The sequence below is a fragment of the Poecilia reticulata genome, chromosome 13 (genome assembly GCF_904066995.2).
Source record: "Poecilia reticulata chromosome 13, P_reticulata-male-v2, whole genome shotgun sequence".
NCBI lineage: Eukaryota > Metazoa > Chordata > Actinopteri > Cyprinodontiformes > Poeciliidae > Poecilia > Poecilia reticulata.
The window spans coordinates 6857938-6882764 of NC_088842.1; the positions used below are offsets into that span (position 1 = coordinate 6857938).

Below are 24827 nucleotides of genomic sequence, written 5' to 3' on the forward strand. Positions count from 1 at the left end.
TGACGTGTGTAATTCTCCAGTTTGAATTACTGGAAATTACATCCTCTGCAGTGAAGAAAGAAATGCAGAGACAAACGAACGGCTGTTAATGCTGATTCAATATTTGGAAGTGTGGCCAAGGCGGACAGAACGACTTTATTCACTTCCTCTGCTGCTGATGCTAAAACTACAGGCAGACTACAATTCTAAAATTGCTCAGAAAGTTGACGTCATTGTTCACTTCTTCTGTTTGCTGATTGGCCAGGCAGTCTATTTGAAGAATCTAGCTCAATGGGAGAAATCCCAGGTGTAGCACAAAATGAAGACTAAAATCAAGTGGAATTGTGTAGGAAGGCAATGGTCAGGCTAGCTGTGCAGTACCATGAAAACATTAAAAAATGTATCAATATCGGTACAACAGCTGCTAAAAGAAGAAAATATAATTTAAAAGCACGTGTTGGCTAGATATACACAGAACTGTGTTTTTAGCCCCATTTTGTTCATGTTCAGAACTTTTGTCAGCCGTGGTTGAAGTGTGAAGGTGCTTTTTAGATAAAGCATTATGTTAGGCCTAGACCAGGCCTAACATAATGCACGTGAGTTTTTGTCCAAAACCACAAGATCTTTTAGGACAGAAATGCTTGATGGAAAATGTTGCTTCTATTAGTGGAGCAGCTATTTATTAGATTTAAAAGGCAGTTACTTTTTCCACGCTCTTGTAAGTGTGATGAAGGAGCAAAACGATGAAGATAACTTCACTATGACATCACTGTATTGTACACAATACTGGGCAGCAGCAGCTTCCCCAACATTGGAATACTTTGAACTTATAAAATGTGAGTGAGGAAAAACGAAGGAAGACGAATGAGTAATCCATATTTGATGTACAAGCTTGTACAGTCACCAAAAATAATCATCCTTACTTAATCAAATCTTCAGCCTCTTCAGTAGATAAAACCTACAGATGAATAGAAAATCAAAAGTACCAAGGGAGCTTTGTTAAAAATAGGTCTAAAGATATAACAGTGACTGAGCCTACGTGTTGATTGAGATGGCCAATAATCCATGGCATTTATTTCATGGCATGAGTCATTGATCTGTGGTTTGGAACAACCACAAAGTTACATGGTGTATAACATTTAAAGAACCTCTGCCAATTATAAAGACTCAGGACAAAGCTTGAACAGTGTTGAAAAACGCACAAAAATGTATTCACCAAGTTTGTATTGAAACTGGGGTAATGCTTTATTTGAAGATATTTGGATAAGACTGACATAACAGTGTCATAAACTTGACATAACACCTGTTATGAACATGTAGGAGGAATCTTTATGAATGCTTATGACTGTTGTCATGAAGTGTCATTCGGTAAATAGTGACACTTTCGATGCGAAATTACACTGAAAATTCCATAAAAAGTGAATTAAAAGTGTCAACTTTGCATTATTAGGCCAATAATGACTCTTATAATGCAAAGTTCTATGAAAATATTCAGAAAAAGTCAATTAAAAGTGTCAACGTTGCATTAAAAATGTTATACCAAATAAAACTTTATAACAACAAACATTTGTGAAAACTTCATGATCATAACAGGTGTTATGTTATGTTTATGACACTGTCATGTCAGTCTTATGCCCACCCCTTCAAATAAAGTGTTACCAAAAAAATATTTAGGTAATTTTTTATTGCCATGTCGTCCGGCTCTATTCCCCATGTGACGAGTCTATTGTTGGAGTGACTTTGGCCCTCCATTTTATGTTGGAATCAGTTAATCGCAAGGTCACTGGGGATGTTTAAGTTGACCCTATAGACCTGTTACCGTGGGAACCAGATTTCAGATAAGCTCCAGGTTGGTAGATAGAAAACAAAAAAAGAAAGGTACAATGGACAGAAATTGATATAATAACAGCAATGACTGATGTTGCATACAACGTTCCCTTTAGGTATCCGAGAGAGATTTTTCTAATTAAGATAAGAAGTTCAGCATGGCATCAATAACTCAAATGTAAAACCATTTGTGGCACATGTGAGTTAGTCACAATAACAAATTTTGCAGGACGATAAATTATCCCTGTATTTATTGCAATAAATTATAACATTGCTATTTTGAGTCCATTTTCAAGTCATTTATTGATTAAGGCATAATAATGCCCTCTCAAACATAAATAAACTTTTGTAGAGAACACTCCACACTGGAACTGAAAGATGTCTAAAATGTCCAAAATTAAACTCATAAACCAATAATGATAAATAAACCGGAAATAAAAGCACACACAACCAAGACCATAAACAAAATTAATTATTAATTCTCTGCAAACAAAATTTCCCTTCAAAAAATAATCATCAGAATGGAAAATATTGAGTTCACTTTAATGTGTCATGAGATTAATTGCGTGTAGTGACAGCCTTACATATGAGAATTATATGTTCAATGATTCCGCTGGTTTGGATTCACTATCTGTTGAACTGTCTGGGAATTGTTTGGTTGACAGGGTTATTCAGTCAAAAGTGTGATTGAAAGCCGTCCCTCTGAGACCCCCACTGTCACACCGTACCTGTTTTCCATCTGTCTTCATCATGCCAACCCTTGGTGACGGCCAAAATAACCCCCTAAATGGCTCAAATAAAAGCTATGTCAAGTGCTGTGTGTTGGTAAATCCAGAAACAATATAAGCACACACAACACCCCACACCCCCTAGACATCTCTACTTCCTAGCTGTCGACATCCATCAGAATAGATTCCCTTCTGCACAGCAGGTTGAATCATTTCAGTGAGAGCAGCAGCAGCCACAGCCCACAGCCTCTTGGGGTAAATGTCAAGTCTAGCATTAGGAAGAAGCCTCGCAGGAGACTCCGACGCATTCTTTCCCTCACGTTGTTTCATTCTCCACGGCTGAGCAAGAGCTACAGGTCTGGCAAATGAGCGAGTGAACGATAGTACACGCGTTTTCCCGAATTTGCACTTGGCTCTCGCCTGTGCCGGCTCTTTGGCTAATTGAGATGCTTATTAGTTGGAGCACTCCTGTATGAGCTTCAAGTTCACCCATAGAAGGTTGTATTTTCTAATGATGGTCTCTCCAGACAGCCGTTTTCTACTGCCCACTTAAAACTTTCCTGAAGAAGCATCTCAGCAGGTTCCAGCAAACCTCGGCGAAAACTTGTCAGCTTCTGTGAGGATGTTCTCGTGGTTTGTGACATCTTCTTTAGAGAAATACAGTGACAGAACTGATGGCATGTATTTTAGTGGAAAAGTTTATCACTTTCCCCAGTGCCATTTTTCATCCGTTTTATTTTTTAAGGGAGAATCTATCTTAAATTCGTTCTTTCGTTTAGTAGAAAGTGCATCGGAGGGTGCATTCATACCAGCACACCAGCCCTGTTAGTCTGCTTTAACCACTTAAATGTCACCCTCAAAATGCTTAGATCTAAATCAACAGCTTAAGAGGTTAATCCAACTCTGGTTTGTTTGTCTAGGAAGTCCAGTTCGTTCGGAGAGGTGTGAATGCATAATCGAATTCGCACCAAAAGGCGAACTGTGGTCCATCCAAAAACCACAGCTTTAGTTTCAATTAAAGTGAACTCTGACGCAGTTTGAATACATATGAGAATGCAAGCGGACCAGAAACCGATCCAAAAGCAGGACGCGAACAATAGTGCAGGGCATTCTGGGTAAACACAACCAAAATGACAAGAGAGTCTAGCAGTAGAGGGAGAAATAGCTTGTGGTCTTTTACCTTGGAAGAAAGAGAAATTCAAAACCACTAAAATGGTTGCACTCCATTTTTGTTCACATTTCGTAAAGAAGGAAGTTATTCTCATGTCTTCTTAAGAGGTTTTTGAAGAAGCGCCACCACAGTCGAGGATGCAAAGAGGTTTTTCTATTGGTTTGATTTGTTTGACTCTGTTCAAGTTTCAACTTTGGTCCCCAATTGATCCGACTCTATCGGACTGTCAGGTGTGAAAACACCCAAAGTATTTCTACTCCTCTGACATCTTTGTTGTGTTCCTAGTTAGTTTGAACACAGCGAAGACCAAAGGAGGCATTTAAGAATGAAAATTAAGCCCGTCAACACGACCACGACCCGGGGTTTGTTGCTGTACCAATGATGATGTGACATATGTGCCTTCGCAGTCGATTATTTTCTGTCCGTGGTGTGATAGGTGAAAGTGAATCAGCCACACTAATGTCCATCCTCATCTCCTGGACAAAGACTTACAGGATCACAAAAATATCCACCAGTCTCACCTTTGCGAAACGTAATCACATCACATCACATCATGCCCTGGCAGACCTGAAATTCTGGTAGGTGCTGACACTGTGTAATATGATATCTTGGAAAATAGCACCTCTGAAATTGTCCCTGCTGTTGTGAAAAGTACAATTGATTCTTTCCACGGATACGGAAAGACAGGGTGATCACTCTGGTTGTAACTTGCATAAAAGTAAATTCTTGGGTTTGGATTCTTAGTTTAAACTACAATATGAATAATTATTGGTTTGTTAGATACTTAAGCTTTTACATCATGCTGGATTCTCTTTGTTTGCCACATTTCAGCAATGTGGAAGAAAGATATGCAAAGTTATTCCTTCTGTCCTCATCTGTTCTTCCTCCAACATAATCACTCTGACCCACCATAATCATTCTTCTTTTGGGTGACACAGTGTCTGGCACATCTGCTTGTAATTTCACAGAAAGTAGTGTAATATTAAGCCCAGGCTCCGAAATGAAGTAAAGTTTTTTTCTTCAAGAAACTAACTTTTAATCAGTCGTTCACAAAGTTGGAGGTCGTACCCAACTGTGGGCTATTAAAGCCTATGGGTTTATCTGCACAGAAACAGTTGTTTTCCGGGATGATTTTTCGAAGGTTCCTATGGTATTGTTTCTAGCCTCTAGTTTGTGGTCCCATGACAATGTCACAAAAATACATCAGAAACAGAGAACTGTGTGTGTAAAGTTAGCATAGTCTGGCTCTAAGCACCAGCTTTTATCAAAGTATACCAGAGTTATAAGTTACAGTTTCAGAAATGCTGACATTATCTGTGATGTTAATTCATCAGCTTGAAGTCCTTAAATGAGCTAGCTAAGGTCCTGGAGTGAAGTCAGTCTTTTACATCTATATGAATTACTATGTAGCTCAATATTTCCCCTCCCACACATGTTGCTACACAGTATCAGTCTGTAGAGAAAATACTATTACTCTCTTGTTGACAAAAAAACCCAACTTCAAATTTTAAATCTGAATGATCTTCAGCGTAATAGATTATTTCACAAAAAAAGGCACAAAAATTAAATTAACCATAAATAAATGTGTTTAGACATTATTATAACTATAATATTCTTGCCAGCTGAGATAATGACTCTTTGTGATTTTAAACAATGCTATACTTGTTTGTTTAAAATGTAAATTTTCCTAAACACTTATTATTGTTCCCATTTGGATAACAGCCTATTAAAGGGTCATGAAGTTGTCTTCAAAGAACATATTCACAGTTGTTGCTGCAATCATCACTTTCCCCCTAATATTTATTTAGTTAAATTACTATCTTGTTGTCAAATGTAATTAGTTTTTATACTGGATACCTTCTGAAAGTGAAGGTTACATTTCTTTTCGTAATGAGACAGAGGCTGAACATTATGTGAACCACAGTATTATTTTAATCTCTCACTTCAGAGTGGATTAGTTGGCATTCTAAGAGCCATTTTTCAAAGAAAGGCTCTTAGAATGTTGCAGTAAATGTTGTCTTTCTCCTTTATACTTAGAACTGTGTCCAAAATAATCAGAAAAGATTAGCGATTTTCACTGTGCTTCGCATAGTTTTGCCATAATAATGAACATCTTTTCATATGTGTTCAAAGCACATCCAGATAAACTTTCACCTTTCACTTTAGGAAAGTGACTTATTAATTATACATAGCTCAGTTCAATAATAGATCTGGGCTGAGAAGGATGTAAAATGTTAGGTCAGGACAATAATTCTGTGAAGAGAAATGCAATAGACAACTGTGATTTTTTTTTTTTTGTCACAGTAATTTAGAAATTATGAAAAGCATCAAGAGTTAGGAAAGGAGTTTAAAAAAATAAGAATGGAGAGAAAATGTAAAAGTCTTGAGGGAGCAGAATGACACATGATGAAGGAAAGCCTTAAGGATAAATGAGGGAGGGTTTATATGTATGTGACCTCATCAATCGTGGCGAGCAAAAAAGGTTCTCTCGCCGGTTATTTTTCACAGTTGACTTTTATGTCAAAAGAGATTTCTATAGGAGTGCCAGCTATTGCTCCATTTCATATATTTTTGCTGACAGAGGGACTGGTAAAATCCCAATTTAACTTATGTCCAGCATCATTAATCTTTTAGAAGTTTGAACATAAACTGGGTATATATTTGGACAAGACTACAAAACACACAGCCTACTGGTACTTTATACTGATTTCAAACAACTAATGCCTTCTCAGATTTCTTGTTTGTCTTTTTTTATGTCCATTTAAGCTCCGCTGTTAAAAATATACTACGATTTGTCAAGTACAGTCTTCTAAGACAGACGTTTTAAACTATAGAAAAACATTTTTTTTTGGGTTAAAGTAATAATGTTGGATGTGTGCAGTTTGAGAACATTTTAATAATGTGCTGTCAAAAACTTCTACAAACATAAATGATGTACATATTGCATTCCAGCCAGTTAAATACATTTTTTCCATCTTTTTTTCATTTGAATACAGATGCATTTTATGTCTTAAACTCTCAATGAACCGTCTTGACTTTTTGTTGACATAATGAAAAATTAGAAGATGAAACAACATTTTTTAGTTTTCTGCCGTCAAACCTGCAGTAGGTAATAAAAAAGCCTTAAAAAAAGCCTTATGACCGACATCTTTTGTTTGATGATTTGAGTTGCTATGTAAGCAGCTTCCTACCAATAAGTACAGTTTCTGGAGAGAAAATGTGACATTATGGCATTATAGTGTTATAGATACACCTGCATTATTTTATATGCAGGGTTCATTTAGGTGTTTTCAAGGTTTCTCTTGTTTAGAGAATTAGCAAAATTATTTCCATTTTCTAAATGCCAGATAAATTAGCGTGGACATTTTGTAGAGATTTGTTTTGTAACTTTCTTTCTATATTGTGTTTGAGCATTTCATTTGATGATTTGCTTGGATTGTTTCAATGGAAAGAATATTACTTTATTCCTAAAGACACAATGACTCATTGATCCGTTTAATTGAAGTAAAGGTTAACTTATTTTTAGATTTTTTTTTTTTTTAGATTAGTGTTTTGTTCTCGTATCAGTTTGATGTAGAGGGTGTGTGTGAGACACATTTCAAAACAATGTTCTTTTTACATAACAGTGAATTGAAACTTTTTTGTTTTTAAGTCCAAAATGTGGAAACATTTGAAAATGAAGTGCTTGTATTGTACTGTGGGAAAAGTTTCTGAACCCTGTAATTGAGTGCAGAATATTTGAGGCGCAGCTCCTCCTCAGAGCTGCACTTTCCAAGCTTCTGCTTCACAGAGCAGCTCTCCCCTGCAACTGCCCCGCTCAGCTCCTTCAGACTAGCCAGCAGCAATTAGCAAACACCTGGTGGAACTGAGCATCAGCTGTTCTCAGTATATTAGCTACTTCTCACTGCAATGCTGGTAAAACTGCTGCTAGAAGTTTAATACAGGAGCGATGTTGTGATGACTTCCTAAATGAACAATGTTTGAAGGAGCAGGAGCAGAAGAGGCAGAGAATGATCACCGATCATGCACTTTTTCACGGAAATCGGCCCGATTATGATCGGTGACCGATCGATCGGCACACCTCTAGTAGTTACTTGATTGTGCTGTAAAAAGGCACTATGTACCTGGAAAACACATAATACTGTCTCTTTAAAGAATAATTTATTCGACAACAGTTAATTAATAGAGAGTTTTAACAGCCTGATCTTTAAAAATGCCACTCTTTTGTTCGCTTCTTACATCTGCCTTTGTCATGATTGATAATTGCTCACCCAGAAAAGGGGATGAATTATTAATTGCACACAGTAACATTATCTTAAAGGAAGCTTTGAGCATGTTCTCCGGTGGTGGCACAGCAGCACATAATACCCCTGTTATCTCCTCTCCTTCATGCTTATCACGATCCCCGTCTAAACCCTCGCTCATCTGATAACTACTGCATCCAACTCGATTTACTTTTTTGAATTTTTTTTCCCCCAGACATCTATGCAGATTGCCGTGACTGTGTTTGCATATAGCTTTGAGATTTCATCTTTGACGGTAAAGTCAGTACAACAATGCCCACTCCCTATAGCCGTTTGCCATATTTGCTCTTTTGTATTATTATGAAAACTTGGTTTCCGTTGTTCTAACTACATGCCATTTCACTGTACAGCTTTTGGGTTCTGCCTGGTTAAAGCTATGGGGCTTTTCTATAACGACCCATTGCTCAGGCTTAGGAATAAATGGCATAGCAAATAGATGAGATACACTCAGGGAAATGCCAGTAATGATTTTGTTTTTCAGGGAGTTAAAGGATTATCTAATGGTATTACTGAAAACATCTGTGTAAGCATCATCCACTGCTCACAGCCTCGCTGTTGTCTCATTTTGCTGGCAGATGTTCAATGGCTGCAGGTTGACAGTCACTTTTTTTAATTCAAATCTTCTTTGTGGATTAGCAAACCAATGATTCCTATGTGAAAAAAATGACAAGAAAAGAAGAAGAAGAAGTTAAATTGGAGGAAATGGTAAAAACCTTTAGACAACAAAAGAAGGAATATGAGATCATTTAATCCTTTTGCTTGTTGCCCCCTGCTTAGAGGATGTCAGTTGGGATGTCGTCTTTGTTACATGTGCAAAAGCAGATTATTGCTATCAGATTTGGTGATATTACAAACACGATGTGATTGCCTGTTTTTTGTATTTTTTAGTTTTTTTCTTCTCTCGTCGTTCTCCCTGTGTTCGTATCTGCTTTATCCAAATGCTTCCGCACGTCATAGATAATGCTCCTCATTTTCTCCTATTTAGTTTTCAAGGTGCGTATCCTCTTGTTTTCCCACCATACACAACATCATTTATTCCAGCGGACTTTCATTTTGCTGATTTAATCTTTTTTTTTTTATCCCCCACTTACCTAAACTGAATTCATTTGGAGAAATAATGACGGTTCATCTGTGTGGAGAGATGCTACCTTTGGGAAAGGCCTTCTCTCTCTACCAATCTGCTTTCCCCTCCATCCAAAGCCCACTCAGAACCATACAATAGGGCTGTTGGTGGGTGTATTGGGGAAGTGGAGGTGGGAGGGGTGGGGGTCGCTGATATCTGAAATGTAATGGAATAAAAGATGAGCTTTTGCCAGATGTGAAGGGGAAAAAATCACACACGTTTTGTGGAGATAGTGGGGGGGGGCTGCATCCTCATGCACTGCTGAGTGTTGGTGGACACATGGCTTGATGGGATGGAAATTGTATGTGCTCATTTGTGCAGTTTGCTCTTTGTGGCTGAACAAGAGCAGCAATGAAGCACCTGTACCCCCCCAACCCCCTCCTGCTGACCTGCTTGTCTGTTTGTTGCCTGTGAAGCCAGTCTGCCACTTCTGTTATTGGATTTTATGCAGAAGTGTTCCTGACAACACAGTCAGAAATGTTCTATTTAGTGCAACCTTCCTTTGACCAATGCATTTAATGAAAATAAGTAATTCCATTGCCTCTGTTGATATATTTAGCTGTGTTTAGTATGTTACTTTTATGAAAAAAAAAAAAATATATATATATATATTTTTTTTTACATAATTGTTAGAACTGTCATAACAGTATGAGAGAGATGATCTGTGAAAATATCAATCTCCTCCCTGAGCCACTATTGGCGTCTGAGGAAATGCACCGCTCCCGATGGAGAAACAACCAATCGGAGCCAGAAGGCAGGCCTTAGCGCTGTCAGTCACACTTATGTACGTGCAGCTAAATGTTCTAGTAGCGGAGACACAACTCACTGTTCCAGGAAAGCCGTTTATCCACAGTCATCAGTGGCCATGCTAGCTAGCTTTTGCGTTCATGACAGGCTGCGCTAGCTGCAGCATACCAGACAGCTTTAAGGGTGGGGTGAGTAGCGCCACACACAGGAATGATTGACAGCGCTAAGGTTAGCTCTGTTTGATTCTAGTTAGCACTGTGAGAAGGCAGAAGAGCTCAATTTATTTCACAGATTATTTTTCTTATACCATTTTGTCACAACATGGTGACCGTTTCAACAAATATTCTTTAATAAAAGTTACATACACAGCTTTAATGATAAAATGACACCACTCACATTTATCGACACACCTGGTAAAGATATTTAAAAATCCTTTAATTTATCTTTTATTTAAGTAGCAACACATCTTGGGAACATTCAAACAATTCAAACCCAATTTCAAACATTTTTAAACTAATGTTTGATATGTGCAGCATTTTTACAGTTACTGACAATAACAGTTACTTGATTGTGTGAGCCATCAGACATATGTCATTTGACTATATGTCTGGAACACATAATACTGCCCCTTTAAGAAGCCCCTACTGTTTCTGACATTCCCTATTCAGATCGTCATCACAACAGTGTTTCTCCATGAAACATTGTTGAGGGGTAGATTTTATGATGAGTTTTTAACAGTGGTGGAGAAAGTACTCAAAACATGTACTTAAGTAAAAGTACAAATACACAGACAAAAATGTACTCAAGTAAAAGTAAAACTACCACATTAACATTTTACTTAAGTAAAAGTAAAAAAGTACTGGCTTTCAAAAATACTTGAGTATTAAAAGTACTTGCTGAATAATACTTAATCGCTAATATCATTAAGTGAACCATCCCATTTAATTTTAATACATCAGAAATGTGCCATTTTAATGAACAATGCCACAGATAAAGCATGTTTTTATTGTGTTTACTCTGTAACAGTTTAGACTTAGATATGTAATTCTATGCATCATAATTTCAGGGATGGAAACATCTCCTCTCCTGTCCTAAGGAGCATAGCATGAACTTCACTTTTTTTGCCACTGGTGGCATTTATTTTTAAAGAAATCCAACTGAAAGGGTCGGAAGGGGAGGACATGGAACCAAGCAGCCACGTAGCAGAGTTGTAGTCTAGACCACTGAACCCGAGACCAAGACCAGCACCTCACTCTACATGATACAATAAAATTAAGTGCACCTATCAAAATTGCTTCTCAAATTGATCTGATAGATGGATCCACATTCCCATAAAAATAAGCAGATATTAAATACTTAGAGCTGAAATAAATTTAACTGGTATCAATTCAAACTCTTCTTCATTCTGTTTTGCTTTCATCTCTGTGCCACAATCCGCAGAGGTCTCCTGCCGTCCCTAAAAAAATAACACCCTGGGTGGTTGCCCATACTGCCAATGTCAGAAACCACAACTGCCTGCACCATTAAACATAGCAATTTATGGTAAACAACACTCAACTATGAACACTGTCCAAGGTGCAATAAGCAGGAAGTAACCAAGCATAAGGAGCACCGTGACTGTTCTCATCCTCCCGCTGCAACGTCTGCCACCATGACAGGTGACGAAAACAAAGAGCAATGAGCATGCTCTGTGTTCTTATGTTCATGATTTATTTATTTGCCAATTATGTATATATATTTTTTATGAAATAAAATAGCTACTGCAGTGTACGCAGAGCATTACAAGGACACAGAACGGCTCTCAGTGAGGCTTCAGTCCTATCAACCTTAGTAAAGATCCGTCCAGAAGAATCGGATCGTTCCTGAAAGACATATTACTACTATATTGCACTTTGGTCACAGCGTTGTCCCATATTTGCGACACCTCAGTCAACACCTCCACACAATAATTCAGCACATTAGTGACAACTTTTTTTCATCGCAGATGCAACATGTGTCTCTGTACAGCTAGCTTAGCTAGCATCACGTCCACGGAGCTTACCTTTCTTTAAGCTTTCCTTCCAAGTGACGCTAAAAGTTGGACGAAGTTCCCACCGTCTCTGAATGCAATGCGCTGCTGATTTTACATGTCTCCATATCTATGATTTATGCAGCGCTATTATGTTACTGACGATTAGTTAGACATCTTCTCCCGCTCAGAGGAAACCACTGCGCATGTCTGGAGGTCTGTGTGCGAGTAAAGGGGTGACAACAGACACTAAGTCACGTTAATGCTCGGATTTTACGGCGCCACCTTAAGTCCCTGAACTTCACATTTTAGTGAAAAAAAAGAGCAATGCGAATTGGATGTAACGAGTAACGCGACAGTTTTGTAGAAATGTAGTGAAGTAGAAAGTACAGATACTTACTGTAAAATGTAGTGGAGTAAAAGTAGAAAGTACCCATTATTAAATCTACTTAAGTAAAGTACAGATACATGAAAATTGTACTTAAGTACAGTAGCGAAGTACATGTACTTCGTTACTTCCCACCACTGGTTTTTAATTAGTTTTATGATAAGTTTTTAAGTGACAGGTGTTTAATTGCTGCTGCCACTAGTCTGAAGGAGGAGCAGGGGAGGGGTGCTCTGTGTTAAATTCTTGAACAATATATATATATTTTTTTCCACAGTTAGCTCAGTAATTAAACCTTCAGCTACGGTCATGACCAAGCAATCAAAAATAATGACTTATGTCTTTTACTCCTTAACCCCCTATTTGAAGAAAATGTGATGCGATATGAACAGATTCTTTTGCAAAGCTATAAAAAAAAACTTCTAAAATCCATTTAAAATTCGTAACTCAGCTTGATGGTGTTTCAGAGTCCAGGGCATATTATGCATGTCATATGTATATTACATTACTTTATATAGGATGAAATATTACTTCATTAATAAGGGTGATGTGATGTGGGAATGCAATCATAATTCAAGAATGATACGGGGAAAGCTACAGAAGTGATGTATATGGATGGATTGTTTTCAATGGTTGCACCCTCTCACCTTAATGTCTTCATATTTATCTTCATAAACTCCAATTAGTTGGGCCGCATAATACATATTGAGCATCTCCTGCAATTTGGTAACTTGAAGGAAACGTTAAATAGACTAATCTCCACTCCATGTCCCACAGTGCCCGGTTCTATAGGGCCGTCTTGCTTATTTTCGTTGGCTCTTGTTGCAACTGTTTACTCTGATATTTATATTTATATTTTTGAGTTTGCGATCAGAGTTGGTTGTTTTTCACGTTTGATTTGTTAAATCAAACCTGAAGGGAACTGTTAAAGAATGTCGGGGTGGAAATTTCCAAAAATGGTTAGAGATTTATGACACAATATCAATCATTTGATACAAGAAATTGAGGTAAGAGGACTGTTAGGATTTTTTTCCTTTATTTCACACAAAACTAGCTTATATTTTCCTACTTTTCTCTTTCTCTTTTACATTGATTTAATAATGATAAAGAAAAAACACTTACCATTTAAGTGTAAAGGGAGAGCTATAGGTAGCTTAACACAACTTAATTGTGAGCTAGTAAAATTACCATTGGGTGGTCATTGCCAGTAGATAATACGTCTGATAGAATATGGAAAGGCTTAGCTGCCCAACCTGTCACGGCCAGCTAAGCTAGCTTCCTCTTTGGTTACCTAGCAACAACCAGTTGTATAACGTGCGTAGAAGCAGCTTCAGGTTTCGCCACCGTGCCTCATAGCTGCTGTGTGAAGCAAAAGCTGTGAATAAAATAGGAAAGGTAATGTGACAAGTTGGGTAGATATTTAAAATATAAAATAAAAGACCTTATGAATAATTATTGATATCGACTGATCTGGATATATTTTTCAGCCATATTGTGCAGCCTTATTGTTGTGGACTTAATATATTGAGCAATAAAATATTGTCTTTTTTTCCCCCCGTTTGTGTTTTTATTTCCTTTTTGTTCTGTGCCCAATAAAAGACACAGAACCTCCTAGTAAACTTGGTCTAGAATTGCCACTGCTTTTCACTTGTGACCCTGCTGAATATTTCTGTCAGAATGATTGTAGGCAAAGAACTTTGTGTAAAATACTGAACACTGCTGTAAAATTTGTCCACCAGTGGTTGTTGTAGAGGAATTTCACCCACTTGGTACTCATAGAATATATCAGAATTCTAATCATTATTATCTGCTTGGGCCTATTGTTTTCATACTGTTTATTATTATGCTTCCGCCAAATAAATTGGCTTTTTGTGGGCTTTATCATATTCAAAAACTCACCAAACTTGGCGGACGCGTCAAGTCTGTGTGAAAATTTTATATTTTAAGGTCTTTGTAAAAATCACATTAGAAACGGCTCAACAGCTCCACCTAGGGTCAACAGACCCTTTCCTATTATCTTACTTAGGAAAGGGTCTGTTGAAATTCAGTACACTTGTAGAGCTCCCCAAGACATTCAGAATTTACAATTAATGTCATAGTCCAAGTATGACAGGAAGTCGGCCATTTTGGATTGAAGTTCCGATTTTGACCCCATTTTGGCCGTTTACAGCCTTCACATTTGATCGAACTCCTCTAAGGGATTTCGATCAATCAGCTTCAAACTCGGTCAGATCGTTCATAAGGCATGGCCAATTAAAAGTTATCAAAGGTTTACGTTTTCGTGCCTGCTAAAGGGGAGTTTTCTAGGGTCAAAGTTCACCTATTCGCCATGAAACACGAAACTGTTATAACTCTTACACAAAAACTCACAGAGGCACCAAACGTTCAGTGATTGATCAGCATCGGGTCCCCTATAATACCCAATGGTCAAATGATGACATCACTTAGGCCATGCCCCCTGAGAACAGGAAGTGTAATATTTTACTATGAAAGGTCCTTTTCTGACCTCTTTGACCTAATCAACATCAAACTGTGTCCAGAGACAGAAAACAGGTTGTTGTGTTGTGGATTCCAACCTCGTTTATTTTTGATGGAGTAGGACGGTGTGGCGAAGTGACCTGTAACAACGTCGCCATATGTTTGGCTGTGAATTCCACAGTTTCAAGCCGAGCTGCACCAAACTCACTAGGATGGATCCTTGTGGGCCCCTCGACAGGAATCCATAAAAATATTTGGTGGGTGTGGCCTAATTTCTCTACAGCACCCCCTAGAATATTTTAAATGATCAGCCCCAAGTCATGCTTTAAGCTAGAAATATGAAACTTCGTACACATGTGTATCTTGTCAGGTCCTCCAAAAAAGTCTCTTGGACCCATGGTGTAAAACCCAACAGGAAGTCGGCCATTTTGGATCAAATCTGCCATTTCCTGTTTTTCATAGACGTCGTATCTGATCAAACTCCTCCTACAGCTTTTGAGATACAGACTTTAAACTCAGTCAGTAGAGTGTTGAGACATTGAAGGTTAAAAGTTATCACAGGAATTTTTGTACATAAAAGCATGTGGGCGTGGCTAAATGGCAAACTTTGACTATTCGCCATAAAACATCAAAGTGAGATAACTTCCTCATAGAAGGTCACAGCTGCATCAGACTTCCTATGTCTTTCTACTGACCAACCCTCATCACATTGTCATGGTCAGTTGATGACATCACCTTAGCCCCACCCACTTATGGCAGGAAGTCACCTGTTTTTTCTGCTGTGTGTCTTACTTTTACTGTATTATTCATATGGAATTAATCATCTGCCAACTGACATAAAATGACCTGATGATGAACTCTGTCAATGCCTACTGACCCGTGGGGGCGTGGCCAAATGGCAGTCCCTCACCATATGCATACGATTGTCTCTGAATAACACGTTGAACATCCGATTGGCACCAAAGTGGATACGTATGACCTTTGTTCACCGCTAAAGAGCCCAACAGCATTGAATTGTAATTTCACTCCACTGCGACCCCTAGGTCATTGCATCAGCTATATCTCATCGATGAGTACAGCCTGGCGGACGGGGGGGGGGACTGCGCCAGTAGGCCGGAGCGGCGCTTGGTTGCGAGGGCAGCTCAAGGCTGCTTGCAGCTTTAATTAAAATGAGCTTTTAATTAAAAGAAAAATACATCCTCAATGCTTCATATTTATGTTGGTCTCTCTACTGATGAAGTTTGCAACCTTGCATACAGAAATAGCCATCTTCAGATGAAGATGAAATTCTATTTTTTGTTATTCTTGGATCCTGAGAAGTATAAATTCACTTTATGACAAGCTGACACCGTAGACGTCCATTTCACATTAAAATGGAATCAACTAAGGAATTTGAGAAATGAAGTCAAAAGTGAGAGACAACCAACCTTATTCTTCCCTATTCCACCAACACCTTTGACTTAAATAAAATTGTATTTTCAATCCTGGTTTTTAGTTTTATGGTTTAAATGAACACACTACCTCTCTGAGATAAAAATCATTATTATTGGTTTTATTTTGTCGCTTTCCTCAAGTCTTGTGTTATAAATCCTATAAAACCCTTCCCCTTGCCTTTTTTTCTTCCTGAATTTACCGCCTGGCAGCTTTTCACATGCTTAACTCTGTGAACTATGATGATGAAAAGAGAGTCTATGATCCCGATGTTTGAGGAAATTTTGAAGAAACCGCAAATACCAGCGAGTTTTGACTAAACATCTCACCACTGACAATCAAACTGTTTTTAAGCTCTCTCTCTGCTATACTCCAACTATCATAACTTTGGAGAAGCCTCATGAAAAAAATTTTTTTGTGCTGTGTTTACTAACAGAAACTTAAAAGAAAACTCGATGAGATTTCTCTTAGTAAAGAGAAAAACCTCTTTGAAGAAGAGAATGGTTGATCTTACAGAAACTTGCAACACAACTTGTATCAGTGCAGGAGCCAAAAACAGAGACAAATTAGATAGACTGTCATGTATTTGGTTTGTCAGATCCTCTGCATTCAGAGACAGTCTTCACACTTGGCTAGGGCAATGAGGGAGCATTAAGCAGGGCGTCCGCAGGGTTGTAATAGTTATTAAAAGGTAGTAAATGAAATTATCCAAAATTAAGGTCATTAAAAGGTAATAAACACCACCTGATGAGGGATGAATTTTTTTTAGCAACGACTCAACTAATTTTATGTTGGAGTAGGTTTTGAGCTATGTCAATGTTGTCACGACATCGACCGGTGTGCGTTTGCTCCTCAGTTGCCATGTTTACTCTGAACAGTAAATAATCATCAGCTCATTTGGTGAAACTCGTGAGGATGATGAGCAGCGAAGGTGAATGGCATGAGTGAAGATTACCAATGAGAACGAATACAACAAAAGCAGGAGTGAGACTACTAACATAAGAGAAACTAAAGGGGACATAACAATAAGCCAACAAAGGCTAAGCTAACTTAGAAGTACACAAAAAACAAAATGCAAACAGAAACTAAATACGAAGGAATCTTCTTCTTTTTGAGCAATAATTAATGCAAAGGACTTGACAGAATATGGCAGGACTTGAACTAGATTTTTTTTTTTATCAGTTCAGTTCGCTAAGCTATTTTAGTATCACTTAGTTACTACTTATACTTTTTATCATAATTGTGTTGTAGTTTCCTTGTTTTGTATTTGTAGTATTTAATTTTCTTTTGTACTAATAGACACAGACTTTTCTAAGGAAGTGGAGATCAACCGGCAAAGTCATTTTAACTTTGTTTGTATAGTCTTTTATTTTTACTTTTATTTTTATTATCAAGACAGGTTGTGCATCGTCCAGGGATAACAGATGAAAAATGGCAAATTCTGGCTCATCTACAGAAATATTAATTATTGGTCATTGTCCCTACCAAATATTTCCTATGTTCATGAGGCAGTTGATTATAGTTTGTCACGGAAAGCATTTTGAGTATTTTTTAAGTCCCCTTTGGAGGATTTTAAAGAAAGCGTGGTAAATTAGCATTTCTGCTACAAACATTACATTTTTTTCTTTAAGAGGGTCCTTTGTGTTATTCTGTCTCTTCCATTTGATCTGTTCTTAGTGAGCATCGCGTAGTGCAGTCATTATGGCCCTTGAAGAGGTATTTGACTGGATTTTCCAACAAACTAATCTGACATGCACCCAGCTCACACCGTGTGTTGAAAGGGTTTGTTTGTTGGACATTGATCTTCTTTCTTGATTCCATAAGCGTCCCACAGTTGAAACCCAAAATCTTTCTTCCATTTTCCATCTCTGTTGGTGTTCACCAGGGGTGGGATCAATCACCTCTGCTTTTTATTCTCTGCATGAATACAGCGAGAGCAGACGTCCATGCAGCATCACACTTATGCATGGTGTTAGAGTAACACCATGGCTATAACTCCTAATGTCAAACTCAACAGCAGGATAAAAAAATAGGCAGAGAACAGGTGTAAAAGAAATAATAATAATAAAAAACAAGATCTGAAAGAGGGTGCCAGGGCAGAAACCAATTTACCCAGCAGTAACTTAGTTTTGGTTTTGACGATGATAGGACATTCCAACTTCTTCCAGTGTCTTCGTATAAACGTAATAACTTTATTAAAGGCAAGATCTCTAGGCTGGACAGCAAATCGTTGTCTTGTTTATGCATTCATCTCCTGATTTTACTGGATCTTTGCACCTGTCCTTAGATACTTTAGTCCTCTTGCCTCTTTCTCTTCAACTCCCCAACACCATGTAGACAGGTAAAGATGAGCAGTGGTTAGTCTTTCTACAAACTATAAACTCTGCAATGTGGAAATCTCACTTCAGCCGTCACTATGTCATTCTGAAATGAGACTATGTCTACAAATAAAAGGTCTGAGTAAATGATAAATTAATGTGACCAATAAATGCAATACATTTTTCCAACACTATGTTGCCATTGTGCTTCTCACCAAATAAACTCTTTAATCTGTCTCTGCCATCACTGTTACTGGTGTTTAAAAAAAACTATTATAAACAAACACTGGGGGGGCACAAATAAAGCTTGGTGGCCCGCCAGGCTTATAATGCACCAAGGAAACCCCAGAGGAAGTGGAGATCAGCCGGCAAGAGAGAAGAACTGGCACCTCTGGGGAACATTTGCTAACCCCGCTCCCCAAAAAACCAAAAAAAAAACCCTTATTGAATGGGTCAATGAATCAGTCCCCAGTTATTGTTTTTTTGTTGTCTTGCAGTCAAGTTATAGTTCATACTCTGAGGTTTGTGGTGTTTCTAAAACAGTTTGAATCTTTTCCACTTTGAATTTGTCGCATTCCTGCTGCGATTAACTGAAGTATGTGCCATCAGTTTATCTTCACCAGATAAATCATTGCATCTGCAATATTTTCCAGCACTGCCAGAAACAAATTTCATAAAAGGAATTACCATCTGTCTTTATCTTCCTGTTTCTATCGCAAGCCATTTGAAAGTTTCATGTCTTACGTAAACAGGCCTCATCAGAGGCAAAAAAAAAAAAAAAAAAGACTTGCAACATCTCATATCACAAATTACTCCAACCTTAAATAAACAAACTATTCAGGCAGATGGTGGAAGCCTGTTTTCTTAATTCAGTCTAGGTATTTCCATCAAAAGAAAAGTGCCTTTAGTGACAGAACGTCTTTGTGCGTGCTAATGGGATGCTTCAGAGGCAGGTATGTTTTTTTTTTTCTTCTTCTTCTTTTATTTTCTTTGTCTGCTGCAGTATCTCTGAGCTGTAAGATATTATTACCAAACAACTTTCTCTTTTATGGTGGCATCTGAAGGAATTCCTGTCAAAATCAGAAAAAAAGAATATCATCTCTGGAGGACAGAGCGGAAACATTAGCTCGCTTTGATGTTTTCTCTAGAACTGGAATGCAGTTAAATGAAATGCTATTTATGAAAAAATATAGCAGCTTAACCTGTTGATACAAAAGCGATGCGATCAGCTTTCAGTGAATACACAGCCTGTGTTTGTGTGGGCACGTGTAAACATATTTTACAGCCCAGTTGTTGACATGTAGTTGTGTTTGTATCAGCCAGATACCAGTACAGTTTTGTTTTATTATTATTATTATTATTATTGAAAAGATTTTAATCAGAGGATAATTTCTCACACGTTTCAAATTGTATGCTAAAGAGCTAATTAACAAGGGCTGTTTCGGAGTTCACAAGCTCCTCTGACATCTTAATTAGATCTTAATGACATTTCCGCTCGAAAGGCTGAGCAGAGTACAACTGTGCAAATATATGACGTGGTACAAGAAAGCAACCGGCACAACAGATAAGTGCAAACTAAAATGTCGACATTGGGCTCTTTAGGAGTTGAAATATATGCAGATTAGTAGTGATATAGGACAGCATTCTTTATATGTGCCAACCTGTTCCATTGTATGTTCTATTTTAAAATGGAGCTATGGAAATCTGGATTTTATTAACAGCCTCCTTTACCCTATCAGCCATTTTGCCGCTTTTCCTTTCTCCCAGTGAGATATGGGAGTATGCATCGCCCAGTAATTACTGTGCCTACGTCCCAGTAGAATCGCACCTCTCATATCGGCCTCTTACTCAGATCCTTAGCATTTATTACCATAAAATGTCACCCTGGAAATAACTAGATATGCTTTGCAGTGCCAGTGGACGTAGTGTGATAATGATGTTTTTGGCAGATAGATGGCTGATTAGATACAATGATCTTCTGTAGTGCTGTGTTTTGCATTGTAGATGGCTTTTCATGGTCTGCAGTTTATTGCATTCCCCCCCACCACACCCCCCGATGGGCATGCGGTGTATTTTTAGCTGTAGGGTGGATGCCCATTTATTCATTTCTACACAAAGTCAGCAGAGTCTGTTGGACGAAAAACAGCAACCACAATGAATTGAAAAACTTCTGCGAGTGTCCGCAGACCTCTGAACCTACCTGTTACTACAATGAGATGTTCCTCGCAAAATCCCTCCCTCCAACTTCCTGCTGGAGGGCAATAAACTGCTCACCAACTATGACTAGTAATGGTTAGCTGTCAAGTTGTTATCATATTGTGCTAATTCTTAAATGTACACACGATATATAAAAGAAAAAAGGACACAATGTTTTGCTACTAATTGTCAGACTGACAACTAAATAAGAAGGTCCAAGAGTTTCAGTGCCAAATTTTAATTAAAAAGAAAAATAGCAAGAGGAAGGGAAGTAGGTCAGTTATGCTAGCTTGACTTTGACAATCTTAACATGTAGTTGTGCTGTGGAATTTGGTGTGTTTCAGTTAAAAAAAAAAAAAACGGGGACGCGCACACCAACTCTGAAAGATCATCAGTAGAGCAGGTGTCTAAATTAACTAATCAATCACTGCTGTCTTCAGACTATTGCTTATTAATAATCGCAAAATAAATATCAAGCCTGAAAACATAACAATGTAATGGACTGAATTTTCTGTTCTTTGTGTGGAAAATGTTTGTGTGTTTTCTGGTGTTGAATCCTGATATACACTGTTGGAGCTGCTGTTTGCTAGTTGCTATGGCAATAGGTCTGTTTGTAGCATAAGGCCGACACAGAGAGCGATAATAATAAAAAAAAAAGAATACAAGTGGTTTTGAGTTGACCTAAAACGTCTTCTTTTTCTGCGTTATCTCTTTGCTTTGGAGCGCGGCACTAAATCAATAATACCGACATCTCCAAAATTAGCGAAATTTCTAGATGTGCACAATAGCATAAAAACAATCAACATGTACCAGCTGTTGGCTCACAGTACAATCACGCAGACGCAAACAAAGTCTGAATCTTAACATCAGAGAGGGTAATTGATTCAAACCATCAAAGGCAAATATTTATTTGCCAGACAAATTGCTGGTTCTGATTTTTGCTGGGCTCAGCTGGCCTGCGCCACTCTTCACTTGAGATCGACCATTAGAGTAGACTGGACTGGGAAATGGGAGAAGAGGGAGAAAAACAAACAACTTGTATAGGAAGGGGGCCAGTCGCTGGGGGTGGGTAGGAGGAACCCAGAGAGAGAGAGCCCCACCTGGAGTTTTTATCACAGAAAACGAAGGTGGAAAGGCTTAATAGAAACTCTGTCTGAGGTCCTTTACAGAGGCCAGAACCGGGGAATAAACTGAGTGGATGGAGGTTGAAAGCTTGTGCAGCAGGAGACGCATTACGAAGATTCTGTTGGCTGGAACAGATGCTGTTCTGTATGCAGCCGTGTCTGTTTATCACTTCCTAAGCCTTCTGTCTCTTCTCTGTTCTCCCCGCTTTCTGTCTAGCCTGAATCTGTCAGACTTAAACCACAAATACCTGGCGTGAACCACCTTTTTTTGCAACTACTCCCTCTCCTGCAGCTCTGTCCTCTCTTTCAATGGTTCATTTACTTGTTCTGTGTTCCACTCAAATTTTATTTGTTTTACTTAGCCTTAATGACTTTACTTAACATTAATTTGCCCATAAAGGGCTATAAAAGTAAATGCTTGTTTTCTCAGTAATGCATCCTGTTGTTCTTTCAAAGAATTTTGGGCCCATAGATGCATGTTTAATTTGTTAGTTATCCTCACAAGAAGCTTGATTTTTTCTCTCCTCTATTACTGTAAACTGGAACATTAGGTCCACATGGTTTGTGTTACACTTTCACAACCTACTTGTGCTTGGGAGCATTTACCCTGAATGGCTTATTTTCTTCAAGCAAACTGTAGTCGAAGCAGTTTTTTTTCTTGTTTCCAGGCAGATTAGCAAAGAATCCAGGCCACAGATGGGATTAAAAAGTATATAAACTTGAATAACTTTAAAGGGATAGTTCAGATTTAAGTGAGGTTCTATAAAGTAATTTGTTATTATAGATCAACTGATTAGGCTGATATCCAAAACCTGGTTTTTTGCAATATTTCTGTGTGCTCATAATCATCATTCATGATTTAGATTCATGAATCAATAATAAAAGTCAATCTAGGTCATTGTTTTTTCTTTAACTGGTTGCAGAGGCTACAACACTTTGCATACTTAAAAGTACGTTGGCTTTAAAACTAACCATATCATTGTAATTTAGCTATTATCATGGTTAGCACAGCTACCATGACAAATACCTTGCATTGCTTTAAGTCTTGTACTCTCTAGCAGCCTAAATATACCATGTACATGTCTCTTACTTTGCCCCATTGATGGTGAAACGAAGTGAGTTTTTTTACTCACAATAGCATGTTTTTATTGACAAGTGTTCAACAAGGTAGGGCTAAAAACAATGGCTATCACTGATTCCACTGTTGCCTGTAGTCATGTGACGTCGCATTTCAGTCAGTTTACAGAAAAGTGAAGAAATCTCTAGATCAATGGAAAGCTAGCGGCTTGCCAGACACAACTCCTATTTGACCTGATTTTGGCAACTTAAAATAGCTGAAAATATTAAATCTTATTTTAGCAGCTACTACTGTGCTACACTACTAAATAGCATTTTTCCAAATTACAGATAACTGCTTGTAGTGTGTTGTGTGGCAGGCCTGCTGTTCTCAGCCCTGCATTAGCTGCATTTGGCTGGCAGACTCAGTGAAGCTGCATCTCATCAATTTGCGCCACCCAGTGTCGGGTCATCAACAGCAAATTTTGGAGAACCTGTAATTATAAGGTACCTTCTGCAGATTTCTGAGTAAAACCAGGATTAAGGTTAATTCCTCTGGCCTGTTTATACAATACAACACAGTCGCTTTCAGGTAGCGCTCTTTTTGTCCTTTCCAATGTAGCAGTGCTACATAAAGTGGACAGGTGTTGTCTAAGTCCTTTGTTTTAAGCTTCCATGACATCACAAAGTTTCTTTCCTGAAACTCCTCCTCTTCCCGCTGAAGTGGATTTTGGGATAAATAGTCCTTATACTATCCTCCTGTAGTAAATCCTTCGTGTCTGGAGTCTAACACTGAAAATACCCTCATATAGTTCCACTTAATAAATTCAAAAAACGTAAAAAATCCCAACTCTACCTTTGTTTCTTTTTCACTTACCTAATTTAGTAACCTCGACTGACGAGTAACTTTCATATATCAGTGCTGTTATGCTACGTTTTGGCCGTTATTGGCTGGTCATAAAGCCACAAAGCAGCTCTGTATGTAAACCTGTCGTTTGGAGTCAGCCATTGATCAGCAAAATCATTAGACTCGATGAGTTGTGGTTTGGCCTGCTGCTCCAACAAAGGAATTGATGTACCTCAGCTTTCTCATAATCACACAGCGCCTCGCATGGCATGCGCATCGATCCCCATAGCAAGAATCAAGGCGAGGCACACATGGTCTGTGACTCTGCTGATTATTGCTTCTGTGTTTCACAGATTCACGGAGGCGGACACCATCATAATGGGGGACGTGACGTATGGCGCCTGCTGCGTGGACGACTTCACTGCCCGTGCCCTGGGAGCAGATTTCATGGTTCACTATGGCCACAGCTGTCTGAGTACGTTTCTTTATCTCCCTCGTACATGTTTGTCTGGTTCTTTATTGCTCTGAATGCCTAAAGAAAAAAGAAAAAAACACCAAGGTTACCCACCTACAGACAGTGAACTACCTAGAAAAAACCATGTAGCCCACATGAACATAAAAAAAGACAGAGATTGACAGGTGTTATTGATGAAAGCAAAATGTAGGTAATTAGAATCATGCAAACTTTGCAAATGTAATTACAACGCTTAGAATTTTCGGCAATTTGTTGAGTTGCAACAACTAATTTCAATGCATTTTATCAGGATTTTACTTTGAAGACCAACAACTTGTAGTGCACAACTGAAGAACCAGCAGGTCTTTGCAGCATCACATTCACATCAGTTGAAAACACATCAGCGCTGTCCTTTGGAAACCTCAAGCATTTCTGCAGGACCTTCACGCGTCTCATCTCACTGTCTGTCTGTCTTTTGCACATGGGAAGAAATGTTAAATCAATAACTTTGATACATATCTGCCAGAACAAGCTCACCTCGGCAAAATACCAGAAATGACCAACAGAATCTTAATGTGACTGAAAAAAAAGAAATGTTTTTTCCTCCGTTTTGTTAGTTTGGCTGTTATTTATCAATTGTAGCGAAATTAT

At 38.2% G+C, this 24827-nt stretch overlaps 1 protein-coding gene across 1 annotated transcript in view; it reads left to right on the forward strand.

The window, feature by feature from the left end:
• The window catches only part of dph1 (diphthamide biosynthesis 1), an 84900-nt gene that overhangs the window by 22567 nt on the left and 37506 nt on the right, over positions 1-24827 (forward strand). The window contains exon 4 of the mRNA XM_081614299.1: positions 24076-24197. Coding sequence (XP_081470425.1) covers positions 24076-24197 — 122 coding nt within the window. The remainder of the gene's footprint in view (positions 1-24075; positions 24198-24827) is intronic.